The 24,255-nt window shown below is 47.1% G+C and overlaps 1 protein-coding gene across 1 annotated transcript in view; it reads left to right on the top strand.

Annotated features, from left to right (window-relative positions):
- Positions 1-24,255, top strand: part of LOC140426923 (glutamate receptor ionotropic, delta-2-like) — a 758,287-nt gene that overhangs the window by 656,031 nt on the left and 78,001 nt on the right. The window contains exon 15 of the mRNA XM_072512211.1: positions 23,317-23,483. Coding sequence (XP_072368312.1) covers positions 23,317-23,483 — 167 coding nt within the window. The remainder of the gene's footprint in view (positions 1-23,316; positions 23,484-24,255) is intronic.

Below are 24,255 nucleotides of genomic sequence, written 5' to 3'. Positions count from 1 at the left end.
GGAGATGATGCAGCGAATCATTACTGAACTGTCGGGACATCCGGGATACTCCTTCTGCCTTGTTGATAAGCACACCCTTAGGCCTTCACTATACTGCTTGTGACTTTATGACCTTCTCTCAATGACATCTACACTGATGGCTGCTGGGCAGGACAGTCAGTGTTCTGGTGATGATGCAGCTTTAAAAATGGTGCTGCCACCTCAGTTTCTTCTCCAGCTGGTGAATGGTCAACTGCCCCATCTCCGGGTATAAAACACCCCTTCCCCAATCACCCAGAGGTCAACCTGGAAATTCTGTTAAATGGCAATAGGGATTATTGAATATCATTGAATAAATGCATCCAGCAGCTTTCAATTATTATTACATTAACCTACATGTATTAATTTGATGGCCACCCGCAATCTAAATGTTCATAGAATAGACTTCCTTCCTGTTCATAAATGTCATAGCAGTAATGAAAAGAGTTATGTGTCATGAGAGGAAGTCACCAAGGCCATGCAGCTGCTTTCTATCTGGGCTAAGTCACCGGGAGCTGATGGTATCTCACACGACAGGTGGCGAGGAGGCACAGTGGTTAACACTGCTGCCTCACAGTGCCAAAGAACCGGGTTCAATTCCAGCCTTGGGTAATTGTCTGTGTGGAGTTTGCCCTTTCCCCCTATGTCTGCGTGGGTTTCGTCTGCATGCTCTGATTTACTCCCACAGTCCAAAGATGTAGAGGGTAGGTGGATTGGCCATGCTAAATTGGCCCTTAGTGTTCAAACATGTGCAAATTAGGTGGGGTTATGGGGATAGGGTGGGGGAGTGGGCCTAGTTAGTGTGTTCTTTCAGAGGGTCGATGCAGACTTGATGGGCCAAATGGCCTCCTTCTGCACTGTATGAATTCTATTGTTTTTAATTCTGTGGAAGTATTCAAGGATAGCGGGTCTCTCATGGTTCAGAAATTCATGAGTCTCTTTTGCAATCTAGAACCAAGTATGCCCCATAGATGCCTCCATAACTTATCCCTACAAATTGAGAGGGAGTAAGTCGATCTGTGACAATCAGTGTGAAATATCACACATCACTTCTTTCAACAGCAGGAAAAGTTCTTGTAAGGATTCTTTTTAATCAAATTATCACTCAGCTATTGGCTCTGTGTACCCAGAATCTGTGGGCGTGATTTAATGGCCTTGTCGTGCCCAACTTGGTGACGCAAAGAGGCTGTTCAATAACGCGAGAGGCTTCTCGCGAGATTTGCGATGTAAGAAAAGTCTTGCAAGAGTTTTAATGGAATCTCCAGATTATAATATTTAAGTGAGCTATTAGGCACATTTAAATAGGTCTGTGGCGGATGCTCCCGGCGCCCGGGAACTAACAGCCGTGCCTGGGAGACCTCGTAGGGTGCTGGTTGGCGCTGGTTTCAATAAAACAACACTTTAGGGGGTCTCCTAGGCAATTTGAGACACCTGGATGGTTGAGCTCTGGGCAGAGTGGTACCCTGGGTCTCCCTCTGGCACCTGGAATCTTGCCAGTGCCACCTGGGCATCCTGGCAGTAGGAGGCTGTGGCACTGCCAGGCTGGCAGTGCCAAGGTGCCTGGGTGACAGGTTGAATGGGCCCGGGGTGCCTTGTGTCATGTGAGAGTCCCTTTAAGAAAAGTGTGTTTTATCAAATGGCTGCAGTGATGTCATTGTGTGGGTGGAGCTGGAATGTGATTCTGCTTTTTATTTTCATTTTGAGCTGGAAGCTTTTTTTGACTTTTTGTTTTAGTTTGCTTTCAGTTGAAGAGCCGCATTCAAACCATACAGATGTACACTGGTGTTCTCCATGTTAAACAAGGTGCTTAGATAACTTGATAATTTAAAAGTGACAACTGTTCTCTGTAGAGAATTCAAACCTACTATCTTTGTTAAAAAGTGTTTGGGCTTATGGATGTTGTTCGGAAACTTACTAAGTGTTACCTATGTTATCAGTGTTGGTAGTTGATAAGATGTTTACTGTGTGTTTATATAATCTATTAAAAGTTGTGGGTCAGGTGAACTTCATGTTATACTTTGGTGTTCTCTAAACCCTAGCCCTTAAGACTTGCGCTCAAGAGGTGGGGTGAGGGAGGGGTTGAGGTACCTGTAAGAGGTAAGTTAGGTGATGGGGGGGGGGGGGGGGGGGACGGTCCGGAGACCTTGGTGAGCTGGCTAAGGATGTCGAAAAATCAGGGTGGTATTTGAAAATGGTAACCTGATCTGCAAATACTCTTCCTGCACTGAGCTTGTTAGTAAAGGAAATGATGCAAGTGTGGCCTCGGCTGGGCATTCCTCACCAAGGCCCCCAAAAAAGCAAAGTGGCAGTAAATAGCAGTGTCATTCCTGCTGTTGCAGGCGCCAAGAATCACCCTGCGGGGCAGCACAGTGGCACAGTGGTTAGCACTGCTGCCTCACGGCATTGAGGTTCCAGGTTCGATCCAGGCTCTGGGTCACTGTCCGTGTGGAGTTTGCACATTCTCCCTGTGTTGCGTGGGTTTCACCCGCAAAAAAGATGTGCAGATTAGGTGGATTGGCCATGCTAAATTGCCCCTTAATTAGAAAAAATTAATTGGGTACTCTAAATTTATAAAAGAAAAAAGAGAAACGCCCTGCTAAACGTGCCCAAAACGGGACTCTGTTTCCAACCCATTAAATCACGCCCTGTATATTGTATGCAACACAGGGAATAGTTGCTATAGGTCCAACCATCTACAGCTGCTTCATCAATGACCTTCCTTCCATCAAAAGGTCAGAAGTGGGGATGTTCGCTGATAACTACACAGTTTTCAGCACCATTCGTGATACTCAAGATACTGAAGCAATTCATGTCCAAATGCAGCAAGACCTGAATAATATTCAGACTTGGGCTGACAAGTTGCAAGTCACATCTGTGCCATGCAATTATCATCTCCAACAAGAGATAATCCAACAGTCGCATCTTGGCATTCAATAGCATTGCCATCGTTGAATCCCCCACTATCAATATCCTGAGGTTACCATTGACCAGAAACTGAACTGGACTAGCCATATTAATACTCTGGCTACAAGAACAGGTCAGACGCTAGGAATCCTGGAGCGACTAACTCACCTCCTGATTCCCCAAAGCATATGCATCACCAACTCTCCACTTGCCTAGATGAGTGCAGCTCCAACAACACTCAAGAAGGTCAACACCATCCAGGTCAAAGCAACCCGCTTGCTACCTCTTCCACAAATATTTAATCCCTCCATCACTGACGAACAGTGGCAGCCATGTGTGCCATCTACAAGATGCACTGCAGGAACTCATCAAGGTTCCTTAGGGAGCACTATCCAAACCCACGACCACTACCATCAAGAAGGACAAGGGCAGAAGATACCTGGCAAAACCACAGCTTGAAAGTTCCCCTCCAAGTCACTCACCATCCTGACTTGGAAATATAGTGCCGTTCCTTCATTGTCATTAGGTCAAAATCTTGGAACTCCCTCCCCAACACCTCAGCGACCACAGCGGTTTAAGAAGACATTTTCTCAAGGGCAACTAGGAATTGGCAATAAATGGTCTAGCCACCAAAGTCCACATCCTGTAAAAATGAATTATAAAAACTCCCTACACCTGACAAACAGTGGCAGCATCGTGTACCACCTGCAAGATGCAATGCAGGAACTCACCAAGTCTCCTTAGACAGCACCTTCCAAACACAAGACTGCTGCCATCTAGGACAAGGGCAGCAGATACTTGGGAACACCACCACCAGAAAACTCCCCTCCAAGATGCACATCATCTTGACTTGGAAATATATCACCGTTCCTACACTGTTTTGGGGTCAAAATCCTAAAACTTCTCCCTAATAGGACTTTATGTGCAGCTCATTACCACCTTCTCAATGTCACTAAGGAAGGGCAATAAATGCTGGCTTAGCCATTGATGCCCACATCCCATTGACAAATTTTTAAAAAAGCCATGCTCTTTACAGCATGCCAAATTTAAGAGAAGTTCTCTGGACACAACAAGGGCCTTCACTGACTTGAAAAAGGCTTTTTACGCAGTAAACAAGGAAGACAAATGGAAGCAAAAACAGAGAATGCTGGAAAATCTCAATGGGTCTGACAGCATCAGTGGAGAGAAAGCAGAGCAAATGTTTTGAATCTGCTCTGACGAAGAATCATCAAGCATCTGGAAGGTTCAGTACACAGAGCTGCTCTTCAGTGTCATTCACTCATTTCACAATGGCATGATGCAGAGCGTATGCCATCGGCTGCCTTTCCTGTCACCAACGGCACCGGGCAAGACTGCGCATTGGCTCCAGTCTGTTTGCCATATGCTTCTCAATTAATGCTCCATAATGCACTCAAAGATTTTGACACAGGAATACGCAATCAATTCAGGGTAGGCGGCAACCTCTTCAACTTGCAAATGCTCAAGGTTTTCCCAAAGGTTACTGAATAGCCACTGAGTGAATTTTCACTATTAACAACATACTAGTTCAGTACATAATTGTTACTGTCTTGGAAGTATTCACTCCAATAACACTACAGTGGATGATGAAGTCAACCATCACCCGACAAAAGCAAGCTCAACATTTGGAAGGCTCACTGAGCTTTCAGACAGAAAGAGCATGGAATTTCTCAAAACAAAGATCAGAGAGAGGTTCTTACATCACTTCTTCGTTGGTGTGAGTCTTGAACAACCCATCAGTATTTCATTGAACAACTAGAAGCATTCCATCTTCGCTGTCTGAGATCTTTCTTGAAAAATATTTGTCATTAAGCGCAGCTTCAACAGAGCTCAGTTTCACTGGGTCAGTCACGTGGTTCGCAATCAGTTTCCCCACATACCAAAGGCAGCACAGGAACCCAGACTTAGGACATCCCAAACATTGATCTGAAGACAATCTGAAAGCCAACCACAGAGATTGCAAGCTGGATCATAATACATGGGGGAAAAAAACAACCTGGACAGACCCAAATGGAGAATTCTCCATTATGAAGTGATTTATGACATTTGAGTTAAGTGCCTTCTGGACAAGCGAGCATGGCACAAAGCCAATGCCTTCATCTATCCCTCCAAAATGGACATCAAATGCAGCATTTGCAATCAGTTATTCAGATCAAGATTTGATGTCACATATGAGACAACATCAAATTGGACTGTAAACGTTATTTTCTGAACACTTGCCCATCGAAGCGACAGGAGAATCCACCATCAATGAAAGGAGCCATATGGTCACATCCAGGAAGATTTTTCCAGCCATGTTCAGACTATACTGGGCAATTATGATGAGATGATGGATTTACTAAGTGACAGGTGTCATCTGATCCTCATTACTCAAGTGAGCCCCATTGATGTCACAAGAAAGGAACTTGGTCTAAAAAATAATATTCCCTGATAATCCAATGTTTTTTTGCTGTAACATGTAAATCCCATTGTTCATTCCGTTGAAAAAAAGGACTTTCCTTAAAACCGGTATTGTGTTGTTCATCCTGAAAATTATAGTAAAATAGCCCGAGATGGTCAAATAAAAAGGTGGATTTACTCTGCCCGCCCGCCCCAAATAACAATCACTCCAACCAGGCAAGCCTCTTACAATTATTTCCAACCCAATCACTTTCATTCTGTAAAACCAACATTTCTGGTAAATTGCTATTATGTAAATTTGAGATTTACCTGCAGTTGCTTCCCTGTGGCAAGATGATGCAGCCTCATCTTGGCAATGAGTAGTGACCAAATGTTTGAGTGATTTACTGCAGAGTGGCTAATCTGACAAGTATCACTTGAGGAACTTAAAGTAGCTAATTATATTTAAATTGATAGACAGCCATAACATTTATTGCCACTTTTTACTGCACCTAGCTGGTTTGGAGTGTGACGGTAGAGGATGGCAAAGTTTCAAGACTTTTTCTTTGGTGAAGCATAAACAAAGAAGACAGAGCTCCTTGGCCATACACAAGTATCTGTAGCATTGTCAGTACACACACACCTCCTTGATTGGACCCGATGTATTCAGCCTGCTTTGAATACAGGTGCACCTGTCTACACTCACCCCTCAAGCTTTTCCTCATACTGAATTACCCTGAGGACTTACGGCAGGTGTGAAAAGAAATGATAATCCTTTGCAGTGTGGGTTATTGTCAGTCAGAAGGTCTAAAGGAAAAAAAACAGCAGTAACCTATAAATTGGCCTCCAGATACACCTAAAGAAGTGAAATAAAAACAAAGTATCAAGGACAAAAAGTAAAACTGCACTGTCACTTTCAAAAATAGGTTATATAGGCCCTCTGGGCGGGATTCTCTCAGCTCACGCCGGGCCAGAGATTCGCCGGGCTGGGCGCAAATCGCACGACGCCGCCCCGATGCCGGTCCGCCGATTCTCTGCTCACCGGAGAATCGGCGCCATTGGCGCCTGCGTGGTCGGCGCAGCGCCAGTCGGGGCCGCTCTACACAGCCCCCCCGGCGATTCTCCGCCCAGGATTGACCGAGTGGCCACAAACAAAACACCAAGTCCCGCCGGCGCTGTCCACGTGTGGTCTTACCCGGTGGGACATCGGCGTGCATTCTTTCAAGGGCGGCCTGGTGGGGGGGGGGGGTCCGACCCCGGGGAGGGGCCTCCGCGATAGGGGCCTACCGATCAGTGGGCCGGCCTCTCGGGCTGGGGGCCTTTTTTGATCCGCTGACAAGGAAGTCACCATGCATGCGCGCATTCGCGCCGATCGCAGCGCGCATGCGCATACCCGCGGCACCCATTTGACGCCGGTATCGGCAGCTGGAGCAGCATGGGTTGCTCCAGTGCCGTGCTGGCCCCCTGTAGGGCTCGGAATAGCTGCAGGAGGCCTGTTGACTCCATCGTAAAACACAACGGCGTTTACGACGCTGTCAACACAGCCTCAGGATCAGAGAATCCCGCCCTCTGTTCTGAAGATGCCATGTAGAAAATCTCATTTTATACATGTGCACAACAATGACAGGCATTCAACGATAATGAAGAAACCCATACGGACAGCGCAGTTAACAGCTCGAGGAACCTGTCTGCTCTTGGGGAAATCAACATGAATCTGAATAGCACCACCAAAAATAGTGCTGTGCAAATACATTTTCTCCTCCATATTGAGCTCCATTTTAAATGTCTTACCGAGCATGTTTTGAGCAAGGAAATGGCATGTGAAATAGGCAGGGTTCCCACCCTCTTCCCACCTCAAGCCCATCCCGATAATGTGGGGGAGAAGGGGTGTGGACAGGCACTGCAATTGACAACCTGCCTGCCATATTTAAATAGATAATCAAGGGTCAATTAGGCTTGTTTCCAAGCCAGTTGACCAGGATAATACGTTGTCCCTGTATCTAACTTGAGAGTGATGGGCGGCACGGTAGCACAGTGGTTAGCATTGTTGCTTCACAGCGCCAGGGTCCTAGGTTCAATTCCTGCTTGAGTCACTGTCTATGCGGAGTCTGCATGTTTTCCCCATGTCTGCGGGGGTTTCCTCTGGGTTCTCCGGTTTCCTCCCATAAGTCCCGAAAGACGTGCTTGTTCAGCGAATTGAACATTCTGTGTACCTGAACAGGCGCCGGAGTGTGGCGACTGGGGGATTTTCACAGTAACTTCATTGCAGTGTTAATGTAAGCCTACTGTGACAATAAGAAAGATTATAACATGGGAGTGGACAGCCCGATTTGGTTTTTAAATTATGTCTTCAAAGGGCAGGAAGGAAAGGAGAGTTTCTATTTTTGGGGGTCATGAAGGGAGGCCGCTTAAGGTAAACCCCCCACCCTCTCTTCCTACCCACAGGCAGCATTTAACCCATTCCCCTTCCAGCCTCCTTTCCTAACCTGCCCAAACCTTCCCCCACCAAGACCCAGACTTACCTGTTTGCGGGTATTCATTGTTCCCCTACATGCTGCTCGCTGTTGGTGCTGCCAAGTCTGATGGATCTGCTGCCAATTAGATTGGTTGGCAGATCCTGAGGTTGGAACTTCCTCCCCAGTCAGTCCCACCGGCAACATAGAGATATAATTGTGGGCTGGGCCAGCATGGAGTGGTTCAGCTCCACACCAACTTTGTTTCGGGATGGCATGGGGAGGAGGTGCGAGGTTCAGGGTCCAGCCAACCCTGTAGTGATATCATGGTTGTGTTGTAATTCACCAACTGACCACTAGGTGTCTCATTAGTAAAAAAGTGAATGTTAGAGTCAGATGACCTCAGACTGACGAGGGAGCTGGGAGAGAGATAGTGGCTTGTGTATGTTCATACTCTTATTTTGTATATGTTTGAACCACGGTCAATGTTAATAAATCGTTTATAGCTTTAGCTACAAGTGTTCTTGCAATATAAATCAGGCCATCCAACAAGAACATTACAACCCCCTCTCCCACCATATGCAGCTCAATGTTATAGGTGCAACCATCAGGTATTTGAGATAAAAACCTCAAGGTATTGAACATATTTTCTGATCTTTAATGAGGTATGCTCATCCCAATTTTTATGATTCCTTGGGAATGGACAAGGAAGTGGGATTAGTTTTGTGTTCCACTCGCAAAGAGGCAGATATGGATGAATTACTGCAGTGCCTTGTAAATGACACTGTTTATGTGTTTCTGTGTTTCCATTTTTGGAGAGGTAAGAATCTTCAGATGAAGATCGGCATGCGATATCTACCTATCGGCCATCCTTGAGTTCCTGGATTAACGAGAGGGTAGCACCTCTATTGTCATGATGTTGATGTCCTCCTCATAACCTGCCTGGTCAGTGGGGGGTAGGAAAGCTCTGGAAAGGACACTAGCCAGGTACAAATCCATACTGCATTTGTAGACAACACTGAGGTTATAGAGTTGCAGCTTTAGCATCATGCACTGTAGCTGTGCAGATGATGTGTGAAGAGACTTTTTTAGAATAGTTATGAGTGGTCGATGATCAATTTCAAAGCTTACAGGACGATCATATATCAAGGCATGGAATTTCTGACAGACAAAACCAGGGCGAGAGTTCTTTCACAATCTGAACGCAATGGGCTGGATTATCCGCCGGTGGGATGCTTCGTTTTGCCGGCAGCCCGGGGGTTTCCCGATGGCGTGGGGCTGCTCCACAGTGGGAAACCCCATTGACTGGCCGGCGTAATGGAGCATCCCATCGGCGGGGTGAAACAGAAATGTGGCGGGGCGGAGAATCCAGTGTCAGTGAGGACCCTTGATGCAAAGGCTATTGGTCTGCCATTCTGAACGCAGACTATCTCACAAAAAAGCTGTATGTGGTTAAGATCACTATGGACTCCCCACACAATGCAATCCCTGATGAGCTTGTTGGTAAGGGTGCCAAATGCACATTATTTTCGAGGATTTTTAGAGTCGCGGTGTCGGGCTGAATCATAGAAACATAGAAAATCGAAGCAGGATGAGGGCATTCGGCCCTTCAAGCCTGCTCCACCTTTAATTATGATCATGGCTGATACTAAAGTTTAATACCCTGATCTCGCCTTCCCCCAAAATCCCTTAATCCCTTTAGCCCAAGAGCTATATCTAATTCCTTCTTGAAATTACACAATGTTTTGGCCTCAACTGATTTCTGTGGTAGCGAATTCCACAGATTCACTATCCTCTGGGTAAAGAAATTTCTCCTCACCTCAGACCTAAAAGGTTTACCCCTTATCCTCAAAATATGACCCCTGGTTCTGGACTCTCCCACCGTCGGGAACATATTTTCTGAATTGTCTAATTCTGTTAGAATTTTATAAGTTTTAGAAATCCATTCATCAAATTTTTTTGTTTTAGTATTAAACACATGGCTATTGAGTATGATGTTCTTTACTAACAAGCAAATACTCTCAAACGTTTTTAAAAATTTCTTGGAGTTCTCTTTCTCCTCCTCCATTTGCAAAACAAAACATTTAAATTTCTCAACGGCCTTGGTGCCGACAAAGTTGAGTAACGTGTATGCAGGTACCTTCTTAGATTTGTTTGATAGACCGGCACCACTGTAGATTCACCTCTTTTTCAAAACTTATCCAATTGTCCACAATGCTTTGGTCGAGCATGAGCGGGTCAATGTGGGCTGGTTTAGCTGAGTGGGCTGGACAGCTGATTTGTGATGCAGGACAAGGCCAGCAGCGTGGGGTCAATTCTCATACCAGCTGAGAATTCTGAATTCTCCCTCTGTGTAACAGGCGCCGGAATGTGGCAACTAGGGACCTTTCACAGTAACTTCATTGCAGTGTAATGTCAGCCTACTTATGACAATAAAGATTATTTATTTTATTTATTTTATTCATTTATGTGGTGAACACCCTGTGCCATTCTGCCAACTCCTAACACCATGTTGAAATGCTTGGATTCCAATGACTGGCAGCCAAGGACTTAGAACAATAACAATTAATTTAATACTCTGGACAGCTCCTACATGCTGTATGTGACGATCCCAGTTGATGTTATAACTGGAAGGGAAGATTCCGGAATGGAACCTTAGCTCAAACACCCATGGGCAGGATTCAGTATCGACCGATGCTGAAATAGGAAAAGGCGATTGGTCAGAGAATCTGTTTTGACGCCGAAATCATGGTGGGCGCCGGTTTCACGCCAAGTCGCAGTTCTCCAGTACTACCACAGCAGTGTCAATGCATTCTACTTCGCATGTACAGTAAACGCCATTTGTATATCATTAGCGGGCCTGACCGGTGTTCTCCGGAGTCTCTGCGATCTTCCGCCTCTACTTGGGAGAATTCCTGACAGAGATGTTCATTTGTGCTTTTAAAAATTAGGAATCAGGGGCAAAATTCTCCCGAAACGGCGTGATGTCCGCCGACTGGCGCCCAAAACGGCGCCAATCAGACGGGCATCGCGCCGCCCCAATGGTGCGGAATGCTCCGCATCTTTGGGGGCCGAGCCCCAACATTGAGGGGCTAGGCCGACGCCGGAGGAATTTCCGCCCCGCCAGCTGGTGGAAACGGCCTTTTTTGCCCCGCCAGCTGGCGCGGAAATGACATGTCGGGGCGGCGCATGCGCGGGAGCGTCAGCGGCCGCTGAAAGTTTCCCGCGCATGCGCAGTGGAGGGAGTCTCTTCCGCCTCCGCCATGGTGGAGACCGTGGTGGAGGCGTAAGGGAAAAAGTGCCCCCACGGCACAGGCCCGCCCGCAGATCGGTGGGCCCCGATCGCGGGCTAGGCCACCGTGGGGGCACCCCCCCGGGGTCAGATCGCCCCGTGCCCCCCCCCCCCAGGACACCGTAGCCCGCCCACGCCGCCTTGTCCCGCCGTTTAAAAGGTGGTTTAATCCACGCCGGCGGGACAGGCAATTTATCAGCGGGACTTTGGCCCATCCGGGCCGGAGAATCCAGCGGGGGGGTCCGCCAACCGGCGCGGCCCGATTCCCGCCCCCGCCGAATATCCGGTACCGGAGACTTCGGCAACCGGCGGGGGCGGGATTCACGGCAGCCCCTGGCGATTCTCCAACCCGGCGGGGGATCGGAGAATGACGCCCCAGGTGCCGTGGCTGCTGAGGGACAGAGAGGAGGTAGGACACTGAGAAGCGCGACGTGGGCTGCTGGGCCGGACATTGGTTGGGTGGGGTGGGTCCTGTCAGGCCCGGGGTGAGGGGGAGGGGGGGGTTTGGGGTGTGATGGGGAGAGGACCGTGGGGCTAGGGTGACCCCCCACAGGACTGGAACAGTGTCCAGGCACGGACCGCCATTGCCACGACCTGAAAAGTAGCCATCTTGCTGTGCAACCCACTGACCACCCACCTTGGCCTCTGGTTCTGCAGAGCGCCACCGGCCATATGGGTGCCCCCACCCCACCACCCTCTGCCATACCACCCCATCCACAGGCCGCCAGCCACCGGTGGGGCATCATATAACCCGCAAAGGGCAACGCCTGCAGCAACCCCTACAGATGTCGTCATAGGGGGGCCACGGAGCATACTGCTGGCAAGGGCCTCACCAACCAATGGTACCCTTGGCAGCAGGACATGCGCCAGGGCCAGAGGCCCATACGGTGCCAGGCACCGACGTGGCTAGTGATTCGGGAATTGGGAGAGGGAGGGGAGACATGTCGGGGCAGGGTCCGCAGTGCCAACCGGGGCCACCGTGTAGCCATTGGACCTGGTTGGACACGGGAGTAAGCACCATGCTAACAGGTCAGCCTTTCATACCCTGCAGACCTTGGATATTGGAATTTAACCAGCAATGGTGAACTTCCTCCTAGTCGCCGCAGGCCTAGGGGACGCACTGAGGCTGAATGAGTTGGAGCTGCTCGAGGAGGAAGCGCAGCACCGGAGCCTACCCCGGAGGAACAGGAGGCAGCTAGTAGGATGGAGAGCTGGCCGCCTAACAGGTTGAGGAAGTGCAAAGGAGGCGCCGCATGAGGCCTCACGTGTACTGGCACTGCCTGTCTTTCGAGAACCTGCGGGACCGGGCATGCCATTGAAGACTCTGGCTGAGCAGGAGGTCTGTGCAACATATCTGGCAGATCATGGCGCACCTGGCAAGGCAAGGAATTGGGGGAGGTCACCCTTTCCCAGTGGCCGTCAAGTTGACGGTCGCCCTGAACCTTTCCGCCACGGAGTCCTTCCAGGTGCCGAGTGGGGACCTGTCCGGGATCTCAAGACCTCAGTGCACATGTGCATCCGCGCCGTCATGGAGGCCCTTTGTGCCCAGTCGACACAGTACATCCATTTTAAAGTGGACCGAGCCCACAAGGATGTCCAAACAGTGGGGTTCTCCGCCATCACCGAGATGCCCGAGTCCAGGGAGTGATTGATGGGATGCATGCCGCCCTACGAGTACCTGCAGATGATAGGCTGATCTTCACAGACCAAAAAGGGTTCCACTCAATGAACGTGCAGTTGGTGTGTGACCATCAGATGCGCATCGTGCACATCAGCGCACCGGAGCAGTGAGCGTTGGCTGAACTGCGGTCCCTGGGCCAAGCCCACCCGCAACATCCGCCAATTGCCCACTACCACCCCCTCTGCAGCCAGCCCAGCCCAGACCAGCCCACCCCACACAGCCTTCTGACAGAGCACCGAGGCAGGTTGTAATATTGTGTACGGGTGTTCAATGTGAAAACGTTATATACAGATTTGTACCCTATCCCGTATCACTAAACATGCCAACCTAACTGGTGTCTACTTTCCTTGCCTTACAAACACTAATGCTACGCCTAGTGAATCCCCAGATGGGTACATCAGGAGTGGAGGCGGACATCCACAGGGCGCACATGACTGTGGCCCAGATGAGCAGGTTCTTTGAAGGGGTGGAGGGTAGGTGTGGGCGGTGTAGGAGTGGACAGCGAATCATGTCCATATGTTTTGGGCATGTCCGAAGCTTAGGGGATTCTGGCAGGGATTTCCTGACATCATGTCAGAGGTACTGAGGTAAGTGTGATTCCGAATCCAGAGGTGCCGATCTTTGGTGTATCAGAAGACCGAGAGTCCAGGTGGTGAGAGAGGCTGATGTCTTGGCCTCTCTGGTACCCTGGAGAGACAGATTTTATTGGCATGGAGTGACTCGGAGCCCACGAAGTCGGGGGTGTGGATTAGTGACATAGCTAGGTTTCTCTGGATCGAGAAGATTAAGTTTGCCCTGAGGGGTCGATGCTAGAGCTTGCCCGGAGGTGGCAACATTTATTGACTTCTTCAGGAAAAATTAAGCTGGCAGCAGGGGGAGGGGGGGGGGGGGGGGGGGGGGGTTAAAAAAAAGGGAGGCATGGGGGTTGGGTAAAGTGGGGGAAGGTTAGTGGGAAATTGGGATTGGGGAGTTGTCTATGTAAGCCATGTTGGCTGGGTCTTGTTGGTGGGTGTGTGTTGCTCATTTTGTTCTTTTGATATCTTGATGTTAAAATTGTTAAAATTATAAATGCCTGAATAAAATTTTTTTATTTTATTTAAAGTAGTGGAGGCAGCCTGCTGTGGTACCCGCCCTATGACTTGGGTCCCCTTTGGCGGTTGTCTTCTGGGGCAACTGGGCTACAGTGAGCCCGGCTACTGCTCTGGTCTCCCAGGTGGCGTGGTGCCATCCTGTTGTGCACACTGCCCATGTGATGCGCTACGAAGTGTGTGTGGGGGGGGGGGGTGTCCAAGGTGCTGCTGTGTTCCGGCACCTCCCCTGCGGGAGTCACCGGCACGGGCCCCATCACCAACACCTCCCTTATGGTGCCCGATGGCACCCTGGGCTACCTCCTTGGGCCAGGAGTGCGAACGGAGCTGATCCCTGAGGCTCACCTGCCACTGCCAATCCTGGAGGTACACCACCATCTCGACCAGTATCTGCATACTCGCGGCCATGGAACATAGGGAATGAACCATCTCCGTCTGGGATTGCGCCACATTATCCGCTGACTGTGCCACCACCTTCTGGATGTGTGCTACATCAGCCAGTGAATGCGCCATCTCCTTCTGGGACTGGGCCACCTCCTTCTTTGTGCCACATCGGTCAGCGCCTGGGCAATGCCGCCAATGCTGTCTGCCATGGCCCGCTGTAACTGGGATATGCTCAGGAGTGCCGCTGCTTTGCCCAGGTGGCTCTGGGACATGGCTGCTTGTGAAAGGGCAGCCCTATCCTGGGCCTCGGCTGCTGCCTATACAGATTGCCACAGGCCTTGAACAAGTTGATCCATGGCCGAAATCTTCGCCCCCCAAGGCCTCCATCACGGACAACACCCTTGCAGTGTTAGCCTGGGTGGCACGCATAGTCGCACCACCTCCTGCTCCTGCACGCGGTTCAACTCCTCCAATTGCACCTGGTCCTGGATGCTCGACAAAAAACCCTCATGTAGTCCCTGGCTCTGTGACTGCATCTCCATTATAGATGGGACTGTCCATCCAGAAGCCCGAAACCCATCTGGACAGTAGCTGGACCCTGGGGTCGGCCCGCCCTCTGACCAACTGCCCCACTTGGGAGTTCCTACCTCTACCTGCTGTACGGGAGTATGTGTGTGGTGTTCGACAGACAGTGCCCAGGTGCCTCTCCAATAAGGTGCCCAACCGAGGTGATTGTCTCTGGGATGGTGGAGGGTGTTGGAGACAACTGTGAAGGGTCGTGTCACTTCCTCACCCATTGCCGAAGTAATTGTGGATTGAGCTTTGTCTTTCCAAATGTTCACTTATCTCCTCCTTAATGATTGATTCTAGCAACATCCCCACCACAGAGGTCAAACTAACTGGACAATAGTTTCCTCCTTTTTGTCTCACTGCCTTTTTGAATAGGGGGCGTCATATTAGTGTGTTTCCAATCCACCAGGAGCCTTCCAGAATCCAGGGAATTCTGAAATATAACCAATACATCCACTATCTCCACTGCCAACTCCCTTAATACCCTATGGTGCAGGCCATCAGGTCCTGGTCACTTATCTGCACTTAATCCCATCAGTTTATTTAATACCATTGCCATAGTGATGTTTATTGTACCAAGTTCCTCTGCATTAACTGTAGTTTTTGGAAACATTTTATAATATTCTACCATGAGGACAAAGGGAAAATATTAGTTCAGTGCCTCCCCCATGTCTGTGTTCCCCATTATCACCTCACCAGCATCGTCCTCTCAAGAGCCAACATTGACTTTAGCGGTTCTCTTTCTCTTTATATACTTATAGAAACCTTTGGTATCAGTGTTTATGTTTTCTGCTAGTTAACTTTCATAATTCATCTTAGCTCTTTTGATTTTATTTTCAGTATCTTTTTGCTGAACCTTAAAGTTCTCCCAATCCTCCAGCTTACCACTAGCTTTTATATATGGTATGCCCTAGTTTTTTGCCTTTATGCCTTCCTTGACTGCCTTGTTTAGCTATGGAATGTTTTTCTCCCTTTTCCAATTCCTCTTCCTCTCAGGAATGTACTTTAATTGAGTGGTATTTAATATCTCACTGAACATCCGTCATTGTTCCTCAACTGTCCTACCTTCAATTGTCTGTACCCTGTCTACTTGGGCCAACTCTTTCCTCAGGCCTGTATAATTACCTTTGCCCAATGCTAAAACTCGAGTATGGCACTCTGGCTTCTCTCGCTCAATCTGAATTTGAAATTTTATCATGCAGTGATCATTCCTTCCAAGAGGATCCTTAACAGCAAGACGATTTATCAAACTTTCTTCATTACATAATACTAAACCTAAAATAGCCTGCTTCCTCATTGGTTCCATAATATATTGCTCTAAACAACAGTCCCTCATGCACTATGAAATCTCCCTCGATGCTGCCAATTTGATTAATCCAGTCAATACGCATATTAAAGTCACCCATGATTACTATTGTGTCCTTCTCCAAAGCACATATTATTTCTTGGTTTATACTATGCCCCACTTTGGAAGAAAATTACTCCTACCAAGGAGTTTTTCCCTTATGTTTTATATCCACCCAGATTGATTCAACATTTTGGCCTTTAGTGCCAATATAATTTCTTAATATAATTCTGGGGCGAAATTCTCCGGAAACGGTGCGATGTCCGCCGACTAGCGCCCAAAACGGCGCAAATCAGTCGGGCATCGCGCCGCCCCAAAGGTGCGGAATGCTCCGCATCATTGGGGGCCGAGCCCCAACCTTGAGGGGCTAGGCCCGCGCCGGACGAATTTCCGCCCCGCCAGCTGGCGGAAAAGGTCTTTGGTGCCCCGCCAGCTGGCGCGGAAATGACATCTCCGGGCGGCGCATGCGCGGGAGCGTCAGCGGCCGCTGACGGCATTCCCGCGCATGCGCAGTGGAGGGAGTCTCTTCCGCCTCCGCCATGGTGGAGGCCGTGGCGGAGGCGGAAGGGAAAGAGTGCCCCCACGGCACAGGCCCGCCCACGGATCGGTGGGCCCCGATCGAGGGCCAGATCGCCCCGCGCCCCCCCCCAGGACCCCGGAGCCACGCCGCCTTGTCCCACCGGTAAGGTAGGTGGTTTAATCTACGTCGGCGGGACAGGCATTTTAGCAGCGGGACTTCGGCCCATTCGAGCCGGAGAATCGCGGGGGTGGGCCCGCCAACCAGCGGGGGGTTGGAGAATCTCGCCCCTGATGTCTAACCAATAAAGCAACTCCATCTCCTGTTCCATCCTGTCTATCCTTGTATTTGGTTAAGGGCTATTGTTTGTGTTTTTTACAATATTGTATAAAATGCTGAAACTTTAATAAAAGCATTTTCAAAATAAAAACTCTGGGAGGGAGTGCAAGAGTCAGAGGTTGGTCTAACACATCAAACAGGTGTAAACTCTAAAATTCCATTACCTTCCAATTGTCTTTGGATCAAATAAAAATGATCAACCTTTGTCCCTACATGCGCAAATTGTACAACAAACAAATATTTATCTGGAATTAGTTTAGTGATAGACCCCTAGCTGATAGGGAGTTAACAGTATCTGTATTATATGGTTGATTGATGTTGAATTAACTGGCTGACACATGTTGTAATAGGCAGAGATGATATCACATCGCAAGTATGTATTGTACATTTCACAACAAATTACTTGTTCATCCAAGTAAGCGTTCCTGCTGTGTATAGAATTTAAGCAAAGATGTATCATACCTACAATTAGGAACACCAGTTGAAAATAGAAATGCAGGGGAATTTTTTTAATTGAAAGCGCAGTTGGAACAGACTGTCAACATGGTAATAGAATGGGTGATATTACTGGTTTTAGAAGAAGCAAATGGGATACAGTGTAATTAGAAATGCATCAAGGGAACATTATGAGTAGGTGACTGAATGGACTAAAAGTATTTTCCGGCAGAGAACTGTTACTATCCATTCCTAATTCTAATGATCCTCCTCATCTATCTCAAGAGAAGAATAATGAGGACCTGGCTCACCAAATGCCCATGAAAATCCACCAATGTGGGATCCCATGAATGTAAAGCTGTGCATCTGGATCTATGCCGATGAACAGACTCAAAATGGGAAACAGTGTAGCTAAATTAGCAAGACCAGAATTTTAGCCAGGAAGAATATCCTTGGAGAAATTGAGAACAGTGACAGTCAGTCATAATAGGTTTTATTGGATTTTGTGTTCCTCAACTTCCTGGAGATTAACTTGGATTAATAGAAACATGAGGTCTCAATTTACTCCAGGCTAAATTAAATTCAGCACACCAACAATATATATGACTCTTTAGCAGGAATTGAATCTTCGTGAGTGTAGTCTGATGTAGGTTAACCTTAAGAATATGCACTTTTTCCAATAAACTTACAGTATTCTATGCAGGTCGCCTGGAGCAACTGAACTGAAATATATTGTTTCACTGGTCAACCTGAGCTATTTTCTGCTGCTTAGATGGCCTCTTTCATATTCCTTCTGAATATTATAACATTTGCCTCAGACTCTGACTAGTTCTTCACTGCAAAACACACACATTTTGCCTCTCTACTGTAGAGTTCAACTAACCTTAACTGTAGTGTCTGAACTGTAGTGTCTGAACGTAATTAGGCGGATTTTTACAAATAACCAGCTCTGCTGCTCTGTCTATTATGGATAATACTCAAATCTTCCTCTAAAGAGAAGCATGGATAGAGTGGATAGACAGGCACTCTTTCCCAGGGTGGAAGGGTCAGTCACAAGGGGCCATAGGTTGAAGGTCCATGGGGCAAAGTTTAGAGGAGATGTGCGAGGCAGGTTTTTTACACAGAGGGTGGTGAGTGCCTGGAACGCGCTGCCAGGGTAGGTTATGGAAGCAGATACATTACCGTTCAAAGGACATCTCGACCAATACATGGATAGGATGGGTATAGAGGGATACGGCACTAGGAAGTGCTGAGCGTTTTGGCCAAGGGTAGTATCATGCGGGTACAGGCTTGGAGAGCCGAAGGGCCTATTCCTGTGCTATATTGTTATTCGTTCTTTGTAATTCAAAAGGTGCAAACAGTGAAGTATACTGGCAGAGACAGAATTATATTGAAATAATTGGTTCATATTGGTGATTTTTCATTCTCTGTGATATAACAAACGGAGAGGTGAGGGCAATTAATTCACCAACTTTTCTAGTGATAAGAGACTTTGTTTCCTAGTCCATGTGACAAGACCATATCAGGTACTACATATATGCTACCATCTATTGTGAGAGCGCACTGTTGTTTTGGCTTTGAGGCACCAATCTTGCACGTTTTTAATGGTGTTCAGGACCATGTGGAATCTAGCATCATAAAATTAATGCTGTTTGCTGATGAGGTTTAGCTAAACAAATGGATCATCCTTTCTGTCAGTGTATAAGCAGCTGTATGCAACCACAGAGTTAGCCAGTGTCTTCAGCACTGCTTATTTCCTTGATCAATCTAGGAAGCAAGTTAGACCGTGGACAATTATTATTACTTGCATCAGATAAGATGTCAATCTAATTGCGAGTTTATCTGGAGCCAAGCTAGTTGACTGCATATTGAAGGAGCTGGAAAAATCTATTAATCATAGATTTAATATTGCAAATGGCAAGCAATCAGTGATTGTGAAATTATCCATGAGAATGGATGATACTTTCAAAGTAGAAGACTGAAATAAAAATTATCTGGGCCACGAAATGCTGACTGGATAATTGGTTTCCAATGCTTTTTGGGATGATAGGAGAATTTTATTTCATGATCAGATAAGTTTAGCTTAACAGTTAAATATTATGAACAAATGAATCCCAATTAGATTAATTGGGTTTGGAATTTTGGTCCAGAATGTGGGTGGGATTTACCAAGCGACCCACCATATATCTCTTGGCAGCGGGAGATGGCCCGCCATTAGGCTAGAGAGGGGTCTTCTGGTCCTGTCGTTGTCAACATGATTTTGGGTTGAATGCACCCCTGCCCACCAGAAAACCTGTGGCAGAGGGTGGGGGAGGGGGGGGTCTATCGCTGTTGTATATGATGAGGGATAAGAACACTACATCATTATTCAGTGTCATTTGTGATAATCTCGGTCAAATCAAATAATGCAAAACTCACTGTTGTACCATATAAAGTATTTTTGATTTGTTCAATAATCAAAACTATTATTTTGGCTCAAAGATCATTTCCATAAAATATGGCAAAGTAAATCAGCCACATACATATCTACTTCATTTATGTAAAGTGATAGGGTCTAGATTTTCCTATAAAGCAGTACATTATTAGAGAAGCATAGAGCCTGGCAGGTGTGTCGTCCTTAGCCTGTGCTCCTTCAACTTGTTCAGTGTCATATTCAGGATGGATTTCTAACAGCATTTACCATTGTTCTATTTGGTGTTAATGCATGTAATCAATGGCATTCAAAATCTCGTGGAATCATTATTATAAAACTACTTGTAATTGCTTGAGCTCCTGCTGGGTTTTGGAAAGCAGATGAAAAGCTCTTCATTAGTGAAAATAAGACTGCTATTTATATCTACAGAGCTGTCAGAAGTAGCAATATTGCCTTTGCTTTAATAAGGCAGTGAGTTAGAGTCTGATTTCTTGTCACTTGTATCAAAGCCGACATTAATCAGTCTGGAGTTAGTAAGCAGCTTAAGTGTCATTATTAGCAAAAATAAATTACTCCTGAACATTCATGCCGTCCACAAAAATTATCTAATCAAAATGTTCATTCTTGGACAAATCAAAATGGCAGATATTCAGGTTTGGAGGACCCAGGCAGCTGCAGGCATTGTGGCCAATGGTGAAGTAGTTAAAATCACAAATGCTCAAAAAGTTAGAATTAGGTCAGCACAGAGATATCAAAGGTTTCTGAGGCTAAAGAGATAAGGGGCCCGGTATGCCTGTCCTGACAAGGAACAAACCTGCATTGGGTGGGCAGAAGAGACAGGCAAATCCCACATGTGCAAGTCTGACTCCCATTCTCATCACTCGCAATTTGTAATGGCGGGGAAGGGGGCAGGGTCACAGCGCCGCACACAGCTATCCTGGGGCTGGATTCGCTGAGAGAAATCGTGACTGGCGCAGGGGCGGAGAATGGGCGTTTACGCCAAAACCTGGTCCGACGCTGCTCCCGCGATTCTCCGGACCCCGGAAAATCATCGTGCGCGGTCTACGTTGCGCGGGTAGAGGGCCATTGACAGAGGCCCCCCCACCCCCCCGTGATTCTCCGAGGAAAACTGGCCGAGTTCCTGACGCATGGTTCTAACCACGATTTGCCTGTCGGGAAAGGCAAGTCCGCGGCCACCCTGGTGGGGAGGATCCTTCACTGGGGGGTCCTTATGGACGGCCAGGTAAGCGATCGGGCGGCACCAATCCACGGGCGCGTGCGATCTCATGGGGACCTACTTCTTGGATCAGGGTCCGCCGTGCGAGTCCGCCATGTCGCACGGAGCGGCCGCCACCCTGCGCATGCGCGGACTCCCGACCGGAAGTGCAGGTCCCCATATCCACAGCCAGATCTGCGAGAAAGGAAAGTCCAGAGTAAAACGCCCGTGTTTTGACACTGGCATGGGGACATAGCCCCATTGTTGGAGAATTCCACCCCTGATCTTTCTGGCTCCATTGCAGGAGTGGGCATTTTAGACCCTCCACAATTTTTGAGTTGGCCCAGCTTCTGAAGGTGACATGATTCATGCCAGCTCAAAGGTGTTGTGAACCATGATGGATTCCTACTCTGGTTTCTGGAACTTTTGATAGGTAAGTTCACTTCACATGTCATCATGTAATGCTGTATGATAAGTTAACTATATTTTAATGCAGTTAAAATGTTCTGTACAGAGCAGATATTGGGTGAGTGGGCATGGAGGTGAGGGGGAATGGGGGATATGGGCGACCTGGGGGATGTGGGTGAGGGGCCTCATTCTCATCTACCAAATTGGTCTGCTGACTCAATGAATGGAAGTGAGTCTTTTCGCCTGCTCAGCTCTGTTTTTGCCTCTGCCCTGCTTTGGAAGGCCCTGGACTGAATTCCACACTGCCCCCAACTCTGTGGAGTGACAATCCAGTGGGCGGACACTCAGAAGGTAGGATTGTGTTGTTGGGAAATGGCCCACTTCCCACCTCAGAGGGGAACATTGAGCCTAAGGAGTAGTGAGGCCATGTAGTGATTTGAAAACATTAACAAGAATGTTAAAATCAAGTCATTGCTGAACCAAGTGCCAATGAGGATCAGCAAGAAGAGGGCGATCGGTAAATGCAAATTTATGAAGAGTAAAACATGGAAGACCAGCCGGCAATGCATTAGAATGGTCAAGTCTAGAAATAACAAAGGGATGGATGAGGGTCTCAGCAGTAGATCAACTGAGGTAGGGGCTGAGTCAGGTCATATTACAAAGGTTGTAATAGACAGCCTTAGTGATGCCGTAGAAATGTGGTTGAAAATATTTCACAGATTCAAATATGACTCGAAGGTTGCGACGAGCCTGGTTGAAACCTCTGGTAGTATGAGGAGTTGGGGGCAATGGTGGTGAGCTAGAACTCAGCCTTTCCGATATACATGTGGAAACTGACTTGTTTTCAAATGATGTCACTGCGGGGAGGAGATGATAAACAGAAGCCGGCCAAGGATGTTATAGGTAACTCGTTCGGATAAGGATGAGAATTCATTGCAGATGATCCTCTGGGTATGATTAGATAGATAAGAAGGAACCAGACGAATGCAGTCCCAGCCAGCTACATGACGGTGAGAAAGCTTTGGAAGATGATGGCATGATCAACAGTGACAAAGGAATTCAACAAGTAGAGAAGGATAAAGTCGGATGGTTTACCTTTGAAGTAGTAGGTTGGTATTTGTGACTTTGATAAGAGCGGTATCAATACTGTGGCATGGGCAGAACCCTGATTGGAGAGATTCAAACATGGAGTTGTGGGAAAGGTTGGATCGATTTAAGAGACAACAGCACATTCAAAGGATTTGGAGAGTATGTAAGGAAATGAAATTACATTACCTTCCAAACCTCCACCACCTAGAAGAACAAGGGTAGCAAATGCAAAGGAATACCACCACCTGTGAATTCCCCACCAAGTCCCTCACCATTCTGACTTGGAAATATATCGGCGTTCCTTCACTGTCACTGAGTGATAAGTCCTGGAACTCCCTTCCTAACAGCACTTAGTTGTACCTACCCAACATGGATTGCAACAGTTCAAGAAGGCGGACACCACCATTACGGATGGGCAATAAATGCTGGCATTGCCAGTGATCCCCATATCCAGTGAATGAATAAATAAAAATCATCGCACTCCTGCTGCACTAGTGTAATTAGTCTTTGCAAAATATGTACATGACATTCCCATTGTATCAGCTCATGCACGTTTTCATTGGCCTAAATTCAAAATTAATGATGAACGATAAATTTTAAGCAAGGACTTAAGAATACCAGAACCATTTTTTAAAAATGTATTTACATGTGATTAAAAAGATATTGATTAATATAGTGAGTTCTTCTGTGTTGCATATGTTTTTGAAAACTAAATGTAGAGTTAGTGGCTGAATAAACCATGCAGTAACACACTTTCATATTTTAAGGTAAAGTCTGGAAACTATGCATTCATCTGGGATGTTGCAGCATTGGAATATATTGTAGAGAATGAACCTGACTGCACCCTTGTCACAGCAAGGAATTCTAAAGTCGATCGAGGGTATGGTATTGCTCTTCAAGATGGCAGTCCGTACAGGGATATTTTTTCACACAGGTATGCCATTTATGTTTCAAACGCAATAGTTTTGAATATCCTTCTGTGCACCTTGGTGTCTAAAATATAATTATATTCTTCATCATTAACATTATAATGTAGTTTGATTTAAATTGCAATTGAAATGAAAACATTATAGTTTTAATTATTTAAAGTAGCTGTGGTGCTACTCAACTTATGTTGTGGAACACACAACATCGTCAGGATTTTCCAACCCCCCCCACCCCACTCATGGTGTGTGAGGGAGCTCAAAATTGGCAGCCAGCTGGATCTTCCAGTCCGCTGAAGTCAATGGGCATTTGTAATTTGTATTGCTCACCGGTCGCACTGCTGGGGAACCTGTCCTGGGGGGGGATCACCTTTGGTGGGACGGGAAGATCCCTCTGGTGGGAAGGGCTGGAAAATCCCACCCTATGTTTTTTTATCTTGGAGTAATCATGGAAATGAATATGCAGCAGTTAGAATACCAGGTTGCTTAAATTCATAATGGGGAGACTCAATTGATTTCTCAATTTCAATTGGCTTTCAGAATGAATCTACCAAAAGCCACTATATATTGTTTTAATTCGAAGCAAATAAGCGACATGAACAATCATTAAGAAAGGGGTTGTCAGTTAAACATTTGATTCAAGTTGACCTCATAAAAAAGCCAAAAATATTGGCACCAATAATGCTTGTGGAAATTTCTACTGGATGAATCATCAGGTTTTATCATTCAAGGAAGATTGAGTCTCCATGACAAGACATCTTGAAGAAACTTGTGTTTACCTAA

This window comes from Scyliorhinus torazame, chromosome 7 (assembly GCF_047496885.1).
Source record: "Scyliorhinus torazame isolate Kashiwa2021f chromosome 7, sScyTor2.1, whole genome shotgun sequence".
NCBI classification, from domain to species: Eukaryota; Metazoa; Chordata; class Chondrichthyes; order Carcharhiniformes; family Scyliorhinidae; genus Scyliorhinus; species Scyliorhinus torazame.
Note: the sequence above shows the minus strand (reverse complement) of the source record. Positions and strands in the feature narration are given on the sequence as shown.